Source organism: Haliaeetus leucocephalus, unplaced genomic scaffold, assembly GCF_000737465.1.
Source record: "Haliaeetus leucocephalus isolate CR32 unplaced genomic scaffold, Haliaeetus_leucocephalus-4.0 Scaffold339, whole genome shotgun sequence".
NCBI lineage: Eukaryota > Metazoa > Chordata > Aves > Accipitriformes > Accipitridae > Haliaeetus > Haliaeetus leucocephalus.
In genome coordinates this window covers 10,128,156-10,142,307 of record NW_010972775.1, presented here as the reverse complement: position 1 = coordinate 10,142,307, position 14,152 = coordinate 10,128,156, and the positions used below count along the sequence as shown (strand labels likewise).

The window sequence follows — 14,152 nt, the reverse complement described above, 5'->3', positions numbered from 1 at the left end:
TTTGGCACTTTTCTCTTTAAAAATCCACTGATGATTAAGAAGTATCTCCACATTTTGCTAATCAAATCACAACAACATAATCTTCTAAAGCACTAGGCTAATTTTAGACCTACATATTGACAAGATCTGTAGTTATTCCTGTTACCTGTCAGTGGCCATGATCTCTATGGCATTCATAATGCTTTACTGTTCGCTAACTTAAGCAACTTATCCTCTTGTGAAATGTACTAAAACGGTCGATAAAAGACAGATCTTGCAAAATATTTCATGAGCTATAAATTAAAGAGAAGGCCATCAGCCAGAAATTTTAAGTCTTATTCCTTTTAGAAAAACAATGAATTCAAGACTCGTGGTCTACAAACCTGGCCATCTGCTTATACGCTTCTTCAGCCACCGCAAAGATATGTGGATCCATATCCCCCATATTTTGGCCACTGTACGCATTGATGATATCTTCGCCATAGATAGGCAGTTGTTCATAAGGATTTATGGCCACTAAGACAATACCTACAATGAAATGAAACAAAAGGAATTATTAATAGCTGTTTCAAAATAAACCAAACCAAAAAATGGCTTTAACACCAACTATTATTCTAACATTTCTAAACATATTAACTAGAGAAGAATAAGGACCTGATATTACTGCCTTCAACAGATACTTATTCTGACCACAGTTTTGTGTACAAAAAGTATCAGAAGAGTTTACTTCTACCTTGCTTTAGGAAACACATCAGGGACAACTTTTTACTTTTTCTCTCTATCTGCCTTTTCTAAAGTTAGCATGCACAAAACAACCAGATTCAGAGCATGTTGACTTGAAATACCACCTGCTCAGTGAAGTAAACCAATGAATGTGCATTGTACTTCCCTGTGTTTTACTGCAAATTACAAATGTTAATGTGATTTGTGAATTATAAGTACTACACGGCTTCGCTGACTGTCAGTTTGGATATGTGAAGTGTGTTAGCCCTTCAGCCGTTATGCTGTGCCCAGGAATAACACCTTCAGTTTTCATAACAAGCAACAAAGTAGAGTCATGGTGTAATCTGGATTCCAGGGCATCTCTGCCAGTCAAGGGGATCAAAAAAAAAAATACATGTAGACATATTTCGTAGGACTCATACACAGCAGTACACAGTCATGTCAGGAAATTAAGTAATTACGACTCTGCAAGGCACCATAAAACCCTCATCTTACACATCTGTGTATAACTACTTACACCTTCCATTTTCTAGTTTTTCCACCCAGTTAAACATGTATCTGTCTTTTTTTAATACCACTTATTACTACAGTATTTCTAAACTCATGCCATTCTTTTACTCTCCCCATGCAGGAAAACAGTCTTACTCCCTACATCCTTCCTAGCCACAAAGTGATATCTCAAATGCTTTTGGTACGATTTTCTTTTTCATGAGAAACTAGGATTGCTCTGCCCACAGGGATGATTTGACAAAGATTACTTATACCTTTCTCTCCTGCAGCATTTACAATGGGTAGGGAACACTTATTTGCTCCGTGCAGGGGTGAAAACACTGATCACTGCCATGGGAGACCCAGCCGTGTCAGGCAAACTGTGCTCTCTTGACATGGCAATTCCTCCTCACCTTGACAATGTGATAAGGGGAAAAAAAAAAGAAACTCTAATTTTAACTGTGGCCATTTTAAAAATATAATTTCTTCTTACATATGTATTTTGGTGCCTAGAAGCGACAATGCAGGTACAGATGGCTGCACAGTGACTATAGCAAGCATGCTACACACGCTCCTTGGACAAACCATCCCTGAAGAACCTGCACCAGAAGCATTTCCACAGCACTCAACTCACTTCTATATCTGCTCAGAAATTCACACGTGCACACACACAGACTTCCTCAATGCAGATTCCAGCCCTCTGCCCTGTGCAGCTTACAGCGCTGTGCTGACTATCTAAGAAATTTTCCAAGGAAAAGCTGGGAGAAGGGAAGTGAAAGCATCCACAGTCTGGCACTGCTACTGGAAGCATCATCCCATTTTTAAATCCTGTCATGCATTTATAGATCAAGCACAAACCATAGCAAAAACATTAAACAACAGTAGAAGATCTTTCACGAAGAGATCCAAAAGACCTCAATCTATTTCCTCAAGTATATGGCAAGTTTTATGTCTAGACACACCCATGTAAGTCAGTGTTTTTCCATCAGCCGTGACTTCACTAAAATGACTCAGGAGCTTGAGTGAAAAGTCTCTATAAAAATTTATGCCAAGTTTTAACGCTGTAGTGATGAGCCAAGAAATAAGAGGGGTGTTAGGGAGGGGAAGGGACCTCAGTGCTAGCAGATTCAAGGAATATTTTCAGTGTCAGTTTTTAACATCTGCCCTTTGTAACTGTGAAAAAGCAGTAAAAAGTTAAGTAAGGCCACGCCGCCAAGCCGAGCCTCCCAGGCTTGCAAGTCTCATCAAAGAGGCATTAAAAAAAAGCTGTGTGAGACTTCAGACAATTCCCTCCTGCTTTTGGCTACGTCGGCAAAAATAAACCCTTGAATTCAAAACAAGCAGCCCCATGACAAGTCTCCAGCATAGTAAATCATTAAACTTCAGTAGCAATCTGTAAAATCAACAAGCAACTACCATCTGGAAATACCCAAACCAAGTGAGTTAGGAATTACATGCTTTCTATGGAACTTTTAAATCTGTCTCACAGGACTATAATCCAGATTAATTTACATATAACTTCTCTTTATCTCCACTAAATCATATTGCTATTTTAAGAAATATCATGGCCTTTCCCAAATCAGATTTATGTGTGTTTTCATTCCTATAATTCCACTAAATTGAACTCTGGCTACTCTTTTTGCCATTCTTCTTATATATACACCCGAAATAAGTGTATCTAATTCTTTTATCTTGAACATATTCACCCATGTGTGGACAAACTGGATATTAATATAGTTTATTAATTTAAATTAAAGTTTGCTCTCCTGCATAGCAGGCAGTACTTTATAAATCTGAACTAACCAGCACTATTTATTGAGTTTTCATCACAGCCATAGCGGTTTTCCCATGTAAGCATTCAAATTTTCCTTTGTAACTTTTCAACTTCCTTCATTAATTCTTCATTTCATATTCCCAACAGTAAAGCAAAGTTATAAATCACCTCTGAATTGCTGGCGAAAGGCTGACTTGAAACTAAGAAATGAGGACGTTTTCTGTTTAAAAGTTTGGATTACTTCAAAGTGAAATTTTAAATCATTTAATATCCATTTGACATATTACACTAAGACAGCATGGTTTGAATTCACTTCTAGGGCCGTGGACATCCCTCCATCCCAGTTCTAGTTCTGCTGGTTGAGAACAATGTTACCGTAATTTACGTGGTGGATTAAAGTGTTTTAATCTCCTTTGGGCTAAATCAGCTGGGTTGACTCTAACCACCTGCACAGGGTATTTAAACTAACCTGGCTAATGTGCGAGTCAGATTAAGGAGGCAAATACAGTTCCTTCCACAGGCAGAGCTCTAAGGCAATAACCTCTGCAGAGGGGAAGCAACTTGTACTCAGGATGGGAACTGATAGAGCAGTTTGAAAGGTCAATGCTCGTGGCCAAAGGATCACGTTTTTAAAGGCCAACACGCCAACTCTGTATTCCTTAGCTTATAACATAACGTACCTATGCCTACATCCCAAGCTAATAAATCCACAACATACTGCATTCCTCAGGTCACCAGACAGCATTAAACCTCCTTCACCCGGACTCTGACCACTGGGAATCCCCACCCTACTGGATCCATGTTTCCAATAAACCCACACGCAGCTCCCAAAATCATCGCTTGAGTCTTGTTTGGAAGCAAAACAGCCGACCAAGCTCCGCCATCCCAAGCCCTCTGGCAGACCCATCCATGAAGAGCTAAAGGCCTTCCAGCCATGTGAGAAACTATAAAACCAGCCAAACCCACAACTAAAGCTGCACTCCAGAAAACATGAAAACAACACGCTTTCCCAAACACAGCAAAACAAAACTAGCAGACAGCACTTTCCTTTTGAAAGCCTCTTAAATGATGCTGAACACAGCGCATGTTTGGAAGCAGCCGAAACACAAACTGGGCAGGCTGTCTTACGGGAGGGGTGTGGTGGTATCAGGAGGCACGGGACCACGAAACTCAGACTGAAAACCCCGCGCAAGCTCAGGCCACGAGACTCCAGTCGCACAAAAGCCCTTTCACACAACGTTCCCCCATCAAGAGCTTTGTCGTGGAGGCACGAGAGAGAGAAACACAGGCAGTGTCTAAACTGGGGGAACTGAGGTGGTCCCAGTGCCGGGACCACAACATGCACCCTCAGCAGGGGTCACCCGGAGAGGCTGTGGTATCTCCATCACTGGAGACGCTCAGATACTCAGGTACTTTGACTGGTCCAAGCCCTGAGCAGCCTGGTCCGGTCAGACCTGTTTTAAGTAGGGAGCTTCACTGAAGACTTCCAGAGGTCTCTTCCAACCTAAATTATTCTGTGCCTCTAGTCATGCTCTGACTGCATGATGGGATGAGACATGGGTATGAATCATCTCCCACTCCTACGGGAATGAAGGCTGGCTGCAAGCAGAGGGTGGCAAAGCCTGATTCAGTCCCCCATGGTCTGGGCGCTGCTGAGAGCAGGACTGGGAGCAGAGGCACTCTGCCGAACATCCGCAGATTAGGAATAGCCGGAGTGAGCAAAATGTGGTGGGACATTAATGCCTGCAGACTGTCCATCACAACGTGTTTAACGTGCTGGTTGCCTTAGGTCTCCATACCCATCGCTGTGGGTGGAGCTGTAACAGTGACCAGACGAGGGAAAAACTGACCCTTGGCATATTCCACATGCAGACCAGGACAGGACAATGCCTTCAGCTGCAAAACACAAATTCCTGCTTCAGACAATTAGCTGATATCTGTCAAGGGCCGCCTTGCAACATGACTTCCCCACTCTATAGTTTGCAAAACAGTGCAAAGTACAATGAAATTATAAACAGCAACTCTAATAATATATGATAACATCAAGAAGGTTCAGTATACTCTGGCTTGCAATACAAAGAACTGGGACTATCCTACGAAAGCCTGATTAGAGACAAAGTTAAATTGCGTATTAAAAAGAAATCATGGGGCACGTGTTCTGCTGGCATATAGTGGGCTACAATGAAAATGCAAATGATAATTTGACTACACGTACTGGTAAAATGTGTCTTTGACCTAATCAGACAATTACGAGAAGGACATTTTCAATATCTGGTTTCTAGCAATCACATCTTCATATTGTGTTTTGTTTTACTGACCTTAGAATGTAAAAAATCCACTAATGACTTAAGCCATTTCTTATGCATTATCACAATGTCCAAAGTACAGATAAACTAGATAAATATTTGAAAAATTTACAGTTTATGTATATTGAAAGGATGTATTAAAAGTTAGCAATGTATTTTGACTAAACACTGAGATTTAAAATAAACACATGAACACAGAGAAAAAAGCCCAGAAGCAAGAAATCTAAATTTTAAGCCTAAACTATCTCACAATGTTTCTTTAAAATAGACCACTCAGGTGCAATTCTGCACTTATGAAGTGGTCATTAAAGTAACTTCCCCCCATTCTGGCCATCTGAAAATATCACAGGCAATTACAACTTCGGGTAACCTCTACTGGGAGTTAAACGGTATTTTTAAAACCAAGATTGTGCCTAATTGTGATCGGACAAGCATTGGCTCATGCACTGTTATAAATTCACTCCTATAGTTGCACTGATTGGAAAACATGAAAAAGAAAAGAAACTGGTAACTTCCATACAGAGATGGAGGAGCTCAATGCAGCGGTAGGCAATCACAGCTGGGCAATAAATCCACCAAACAGCAAGGTGAGCCTCCTGCGTCTGCACCGTGTGAAGCCCTCCTCCAGTCCATGCCTAGCTAAGGAAGCCTAAGGAAAACACCTACCAGCCAGGAATCCCACTGGCAAGCTAAAATTGCTGAATACACATTTTATAAACAGAGTCCATTGGGAAGCTAGAGGAACACACAGCAAACTCAATTTTCTCTGAACCTTAACACTTTCAAGTCTACTTGATGCACTTAACAACCACAAACATAGGGACTTTCATAAGAATAGCCCAACACGCCCTATCATTAAACGACTTTAACTTAAAGGCAGACATATCAATAATTAACTTTCCTTTTCCTGTCTAGGGCATTCCCTATAAAGATTATGGTATGAAAAGACAGTACTTGCCACAATAGGTATAGATTAGTTTAGAGTCTATAAATCGAACTTTGAGGTTGTGTAAAACAGCAGGTTCATGGAGATAACTGAGTGCTGTGAGGTCATTTTCACCAACAAGTATGTCAGGGTTTCGCAAGGGCGGGAGTTCCTTCGTCTTCGGATCTAGGCAATATTCTAGGTCCTGAAAATCAAATGGAAACGTGTTGAAAGAGCTGGTGTTTAGGTTTCCTCATTCAGTCCCTCCAACCATTCTTCCCAGCAAAACATGCCCAAGTTACAAAAACACAATGCAAGATTTAAATTAACTGGTGATTTGAGTTAGCAGTTCTTTCTCCAAAAAAGTCATTTAAAATTTCCCAGAAGTGTTTTCTATATGCGTAACAGGCAACCATGAAGAGATATCATCCTTTTAGACTATTACTAAGCTAACTCCTTGATTTTGCTGCCAAATCTTTTTATTAAATAGAACAAAATATATCATAAATCTAACCATTTTTTCCACATTATTTTCCTCTTGAGCAGAACAGACAGAGGAAGCAGATTCCCATCAGTCTATAGTCACCTTCATACACAGTAATACGAGACGAGAATGTTGGCAGAATGCCATGAAGAACACACAAACTGAAAAAATGCCACTTACAATTTTTGCAGATATAAATTAATCTCTAATATAGATGTTTTAACTGCATCTTTCTCTAGACCTAAATCACTTCATTTACCTGCTAACACCCCCATTCTACTCTAAGGAGCGTGCAAGTGTGCAGCATCGCCCCACAGCCTGGAATACATGGCGGGAAAATTAATCTTGTCAGATTAAAAAGGTTGTACTCATCTTGCCATATAAGAAATGTGAGTCAGTCAAAGACTGAAATTCATTCAAGTAAGATATTTTATTTAGAAGCTATTCTATATAGATAATCTGTTCTTTTTACTTCATTGCTATGTAGGCCTCTACGAGAAAGTAGGATCTAAGCTGCCCACTTGTATGAAAAAAAAGAAATTAAAAATAAATATTTGACCAACTGTAGTAGATCTTTATTTTCCATTAGAACATCTGAGGAATCACCATCATTATATGTTAAAATCAAATAATCATTTAACTGGCATGAAAAAAAATGAACAGGCCTTCACTAGAAGGATGTGAGCTCTTCATAGACACGTCATCATTTTTCTACACCATATACAGCATGATTTTCATAATGCCCTTAATTCTTGCCCCTTTTAACCTTTATTAAACTTCTGATGGTTATGCTCAACTTAAAAGTCACAGTTCTTTCTCTACAACACTGTTCTCCTAGCAACACTGTTCTCACTGGAGTATCAAACTGGGGTTATAGGTTTAACAGCATAAGTATAAAAGCAACAAATTTTTTATTTTATTTGTTTTAAAAATCAGGCAAAATGGATTTTTGTAACTCAACAGTGTAATTTGTCACACCAAAAAAATACTACTGAAAGTCAGTGGACAAGAATAATTGCACATACATAAATACGGATATATTTTGATGGCACAGCTTCCTGCGTTAGATACATCAGTCTCCGGTCAAGAACAAGAACAATCAGCTTACGAACAATATGCAGACCTACCTTGCCCTCCTCAAGTCGAAGCTGGAGGACTTTATCTCCAGGTTTATAATCTTTGAGAAGTTCTGCTGACTTCCAGACCTCCTCTGGATCAGGGATCCAAACCCTGGCATACTGCAGGACAGTAACAACAGCAAAAGATCAGTGACTTCTTGTTGCAATATAATTAGATCATCAATATACACAACACCAAAACCGTTTTTTTCTTTTTTTAAATACATGTTTAACAGCCAAACCCTTAAGCAAGAGACAAGTTAATTAGTATGTCTGAGGTAAGTTACTCTATTGATAAAAGGCTACATGAGCTTAATTTTATTGCCTACACAGAAAGAAAATGGCATTTCCAGTGCAAAATAATGTTTCAAGATACACCTTCAATCCTGAAAATCTACAAAGAAAAAAAAAATCTGTGTTTTCAGAGAGATCAAAAACTTGGCTATCAAAAAAATTACTTGGAGTAACTCTTCTGAGTAGGTTCTAAATGCATTTGCAGCATAACACTATATAGCTTTTTTTTGCCTTTTTTTCTCCCCCTAAGAGAACACTTTGGCACATCTGTGTTAATTCAGGCAAAGCTACCTGATCTCAAGTATTAAAAGCTTTTTCCTTTGTAATTGCAAATAGGGCAAGTTTAAAACAGATTATCTCCAGAATGCCAAAAGAAAAAAAAACTGAAAAGATTTGGTTGAAAAGGCCTCCAAATAATAGAAAAAAAACCCACAAACCAGCATTCCCACTAATGACCATTTTCACCCAAACTTTATTCATAAAGTAACCCAGAACAAACATATGACTTTTTTTCAAAAACAGAAAGAATAGTCATATTTTTAAATGAGTGAAGATATAATGGTTATCTCATATTCAAGAATCAATTAAAGGTGTAGGGAAACCATCTAGTTACTTACACAGTTGCATGTACATGCAAATATGTACATATGAAAAGAGCTCTTGAGTAACACAAGGAAAAGGCTATGACATTTTTAATATATTAAAGCTTCTGAACTGATGCTCTTGCAATGCCTAGAGAGCACTGACATCATCCCACACCCATCACCTTTGCAAACAAACCAGCTTCTTGGCTTCAGAGGTGCAGCCATGTTGCAAAACACTCTCAATCCACTAAATTATTTCAAAATAACTGTAACGTATTTGTCAAAGCACAGCATTTGATGGCAGAGAAAACTGCGTTTGGTCATACAGCTTCATCACCTAACCTTACACAACTTGTTTTTGTATAGCATCTTCTGCCTCAAAGAATGCTGAAGCTTTTTTTTTTTTTTTCCCTCTTAACCCAGTTTTCCCACTACTTAAAATGATGAACTTCTTACTTCTACCAGGGATTTTTTGAAAGACCAAACTTCATATTGGGTTCTTCTTGCAAGACAGGAAACGATAAAATGTGTTCAGCAAAGGCAGCAGGTTGGGGAGCAAGACCCAAGGAGCCCCTGCCCCTGGCCCAGGAGAGAGATAAGGCACCCTGCCTAGCTGGAAGCTGCCAGGGAGGCTCAGTGCCTGGAATTATTTCGAACTTCACAAATCAATTTGCTTCCCATACCCAGGATGCTTCTCAAGAACAGTGCGCGTGAGTAATTTACAACAGCCTAAATCAATGGCTTTTACCCTTAACACACTGCAGCCTTTAAAGCACTGCCGCTGCCTTCATCTAGAAAGCTCCCAAACTCCTGAAAAGCTTATGCCATACATGGAAACCAATTCTATCTGCTGAGTGAAAGGAGAAAAATAATGAAATAAAGAATTAAGAATTCACTTTAATTATTCCCGCTACAGAACATGTTATGCTCCCACACCGGGTCTGTCGTCATCTTCACTGGATGTTTATGCCAGCCCTAAGAATCTACTTTATACAACGACAAGAAACTTTGTTCTTTGTAGTAAATATGTGGCTGCGGTTTTTTTTCTTCTTTCAGCTTCATTAGTTTCATACATATTTGCTATTGTTTTCAGTACAAAAGTGCAGTATTACTTTATGATTTACATACCCTCTTCCCCACTCCCCCAAAAGATAAGAATATTGATAGACTATTTGAAAAAACGAAAGATCCCCAAAACGATTCTTCAGTATGTGCTCTTCCCATTCACAGAGCACTGCATATAACAGCAACGGAGGCCAACAGCAGGCAGTGGAGCAGCCGGGAAATCAGCCGCAGAAGCCATGGTTTGGGCGTTTGGATTATTTGGTTGGTTTCAGCCCTGCTGTATCCAAAACTCGCAGGCTAAGGAACCTCGATTGAGTTAAAATGAAGGTGTGTGCTAACAAGTGTACGTGCCAATGCAAGTACAAACCTACAGAAAAATTCCAAAACAATTAACCAAGATGTGACAATAGAGGTACAGTATTAGAGTCAAGTAGTGCGCTCAGGAGCAATGTCTCCTTCCCTTCCCACTTGGTTTCTAAACAAAGGACTCCCTGTAAAACTTCACGGACACACATATATCCAAACTTACCCCAATGCACCTGTTCACTGAACTCTTCTTTTACTTAAAAAAAAGAAAAAAAAAATCAAAATCCTGCCAGAAAGCAGGAAAGTTTTTTTTAATCTAACCAAAGATGCTACAGCGTCAGACACAGCTGAAGACTGAACGCGTACCACACTTTGCCCAAGTTTCCCCCACCCCAGCTGTAGCTGCAGTTCCCCATCCTCAGTATTTCTGATGGGATATTGCTTCCCTCTCATCACAGGAATTAACTGAAAGGAAAGTAAATGTACTACAAAAGAGGAAAGCATTTAAATACTGTCTAGCAAAACAGGTTAGCAGGCTGGTTTCCACGAGGCTACACAAAGAGAATTTTCCTGATGTAAAAAAGGCAGCAGCCTTGTAAGAGACAAATACTGTTAGCTTCAGGCAGCAGATGCTGTGTAGCAGTTTCTAACTACGTGATCTATGCCAGCATGAAATAGGCACCTTTAATTTATTCAGCTGAAACTGTACATTTTCTACTGTCTAGAGAAGGGAAAGAGCAGAAAACAGATCACCATAGAAACTGGGTTACTACAGACAGCTGAACCTTCCACATGACATAACCCTATAGATATTAAAGTTATCCTATGAGCACTAAGCTGTAGCTTTTCATCTCTAGCTTCATTGCCTGGCCTTAAATCCCTGCCAAAGAAAACGCCTGGTAAAAAGAACAGGTGGGAGGAAAGAGAGAGATGTTCCTAATTATAAGCACTGAATCATTTCACAACATTCTCACCTCATTAATTTAGCAGAATGATTTGCAAAATCAGATTTTCATTCTATCTTTTATATAATAAGTTGATGCCATTGCTGCCTAGCCTTTAGTGGGATCCAACCCTATAGCAGAAAACAAAGCACCACAGGACCAAGGGCCTCTCTCTTGTGAAATACCTTGCTCTCTACTATTCATCCCTCTTTATTTGCTAGTATATAAAATCAAGCTTATGACTATATTAAAATTAGACTAAAATACAATAAGCTTCTAGAGACACTGATTTACAAATCAGCCTTCTAAAAAGGGAAGGAAATTCTAGCCTAAAAATGAGAATAAATTCCAAAATTCTAGCACTGAAATGACAATAAAAATTATGGCAAGAATCAAATGAACTTTAGCGAAATTGCGCCTGATTATGATCAATGAATATATTACTCTTTGTAATAGTTCAATGCAAATCTTGAACCACCGGGATAAAACTGCTGATAGGGGAGATAACAGTACGATTTACTCAAGGAAAGGCAGTGAATGAAATTTTAGGTAAATATTGTTACCTTTCCTGTCTCTCCAAGCTTACCAATAGTGTCACCTGCACTTTACGTTTCAGTATTGATTTGGCTCTAATAAACTTAGCTTTGCTACCCAGGTGATAATGTTGTACTTTCCCTGCAGGTATGCTTCTGGCTCACCACTGATGACTTCTTCCTATCCTCACTGGAGATGTAGGACTGGAAGAGGCATGAGGAGGACATGCAGCCCATCCATCTGCCGTACCGCAAAGCCACACCATCACTCTGGGCTGGAGACAGCAGCCAGCTATCTCCAGGCAAGCATTCACAGGACCATTGCTCAATCTAAACCAGGTTAAAAAAAATCAGAATGAAAATATAAGGGACACAGATGACATACCCTTGAATTCAGAAAGAAAACAAATAATTAAATGCATATTGACAGGGCTACTGCAAAACTCAGTTTCTTGCCTAGACTCTCTTCCAACCTCAGCAGACTAACGTAATAAACCCCACCACCTCCAAAATCTCATGGAAGTGTGGAATTGCCATACTTTGTTGAAGGAAGAACAAGTTGGGCTGCTGAAAGGCAATGGCTTAGTGATATCTATATAGTGACTCTAAAAGAACTCACAGCAGAAAAAAAATACAGAGAGAAGTTTTCATTTTTTACTGGTGGGTCTGAAAGCTGGCTGTATTACCACAACCTTACATAATAAGAAAATATAACAGGAAATCGCAGTATTCTCTCATACCTCATGATTTCATCTTAGATCACATGAAGAAATCAGCAGACTATAACAATTATCTATCAAATGAGACCATATGACTCACAAAGCCTCTCTTCAGAGATATGAACCTCTTGAAGTACTAATTGACATTGCTGACAGAATGGAATTAGCAATGCAAGCGGCTCAGCAGTCGCTTCAGTAGTTTTCTACTTCCATCGCACAATCACAAATACTGCAGGAGATACAGCTATCTTGCCAGCTTAACAGCTCTTCTGGTAAGAGCTGAAAGAGTTCACGAAATGATCTACATCCTAAAAGGAAAAAAAAAAAATTTCAACTCTTAAAAAGCTGTCCCTAGTTTCTCAGCAAGATCTACCCATACAAGTGAACTTCCATGATTTTCAATTCAGCAGAAATCACCTATTTATTTATTTACAGGCAGCCTCAAAAAATAGTCTTTCAGGTGTTAACCATGAAAAACTCATGAGAGACATTGCCCCTCTCTCTTTCAAGAACGACCTTGGTTTTGGGTAGGAAGAAAGCAGCTCGTTAATGTCTGGATCAAAGAGATACCATCAATTCTGGCAGCACTAGCTGAAGGACCTGATGGAACAGCAACAGCTGGTGAAAGTCAGAGACAAACTTGACCAAAATCATTCAATGTGAACCTGTTGCTACCTGAACACAGCCACCTGGAGAGAGCAGGCTGCATTATTAGGCTGGAAAAAAGAAAAGTGCCTATGCTAACAAGACGTAAGGACAAAACAGAACACAAAGTCATAGAAGTTCACACTGCAGAAGTGTTGAAGTTGTCTATGCAAAATGCACATTTCTGAGCTGTGTGATTTCCTTGGATGAGGCTGCTCTGAAAACATAATTTGATGCTATTAGAATAATTTCCTTTCAGCTTTATATTTTCCCCTATACTTGGTTCACAGTGCCATCACCATGGATGCTAATACTGAGGCTAGAAACACTTGAAACAGAAAAGTTTAGCTTTTGTATTAGCAACATAAGCAGATGCACAGCCAGGTGAGTAACAGGTCGAACACGTCTTAACTTGACCAACCTGGATCCCCTACAAAGAGATCCTGATCACTCGCACACAAGGCAGGAGGAGGTCCCATTTCTTCCATTGCTGAAACCACTAAAATCTCTGCCATCTGTCCTGAGATACGCAGGCAGTCCCAAGGAAGCGTTACACTTCTATTAACAAAAGTGCTGCTGCCATTTGCGGTTTGAAAAGACAGACAAGACTTTACTCTCCTTTCACAAAAATGCCAAGTAACCAGGGAGGATTGGAAAGTAGAGCATTTCCATAACAAGCAGCCTGCTGCAAAACCTCTGACCAACTCATCTAAATTCTTCTTACGGCCTGAGGAAATGGCATCATTAACTTTGCAAAAGAAGCAAAACAAAAATTACCGATTTTCTTTAAGGCAGTAGCATTCTTGGGACACGGAGCATATTTTCTGTATTGTTGCTCAGCAACAGCCATTTATATACCTCTTGTACAGTTTAAGGCCTGATGTTTAGAAAGCATTAATTTAAAAAGACATTTATATAATGATATATAGTGTGGAAAATATATGTGACAATTTGTATTAATGTTTTATCTGAAAAATAATCTCACAAAGTTAATTTACCTAATAGGAAGATCAAAAGCAGCCGGGGGATGGTGGTGACCCAGGCTTTGAGCTACACCCTGAGACACCACCACCACTATGGGCTTGCATACTGCTGACACTGGGTTTGCAAATTTGGGTCAAAGTGCCTGCAGTACTCGAGGTTAGGCAGGTAAGGCACTGTATCCTTCACCACGCACAAAGAAACGAATTGCAGCTCAATGAAAAAAAAGTCTGTTGTACTTGAGTATGTCATCTACTGTATATATACCCACTGCATTTGAATC

The 14,152-nt window shown here is 39.5% G+C and overlaps 1 protein-coding gene across 1 annotated transcript in view; it reads right to left on the bottom strand.

The window, feature by feature from the left end:
- MYO5A (myosin VA (heavy chain 12, myoxin)) overlaps window positions 1-9,627 on the bottom strand; it is an 85,294-nt gene extending 75,667 nt beyond the window's left edge. Inside the window, exons 1-4 of the mRNA XM_010572280.1 lie at window positions 9,613-9,627; window positions 7,808-7,918; window positions 6,230-6,401; window positions 363-507 (exon numbers count right to left, since the gene is read on the bottom strand). Coding sequence (XP_010570582.1) covers window positions 363-507; window positions 6,230-6,401; window positions 7,808-7,918; window positions 9,613-9,627 — 443 coding nt within the window. The remainder of the gene's footprint in view (window positions 1-362; window positions 508-6,229; window positions 6,402-7,807; window positions 7,919-9,612) is intronic.
- Between the last annotated feature and the right edge of the window lie 4,525 nt (window positions 9,628-14,152).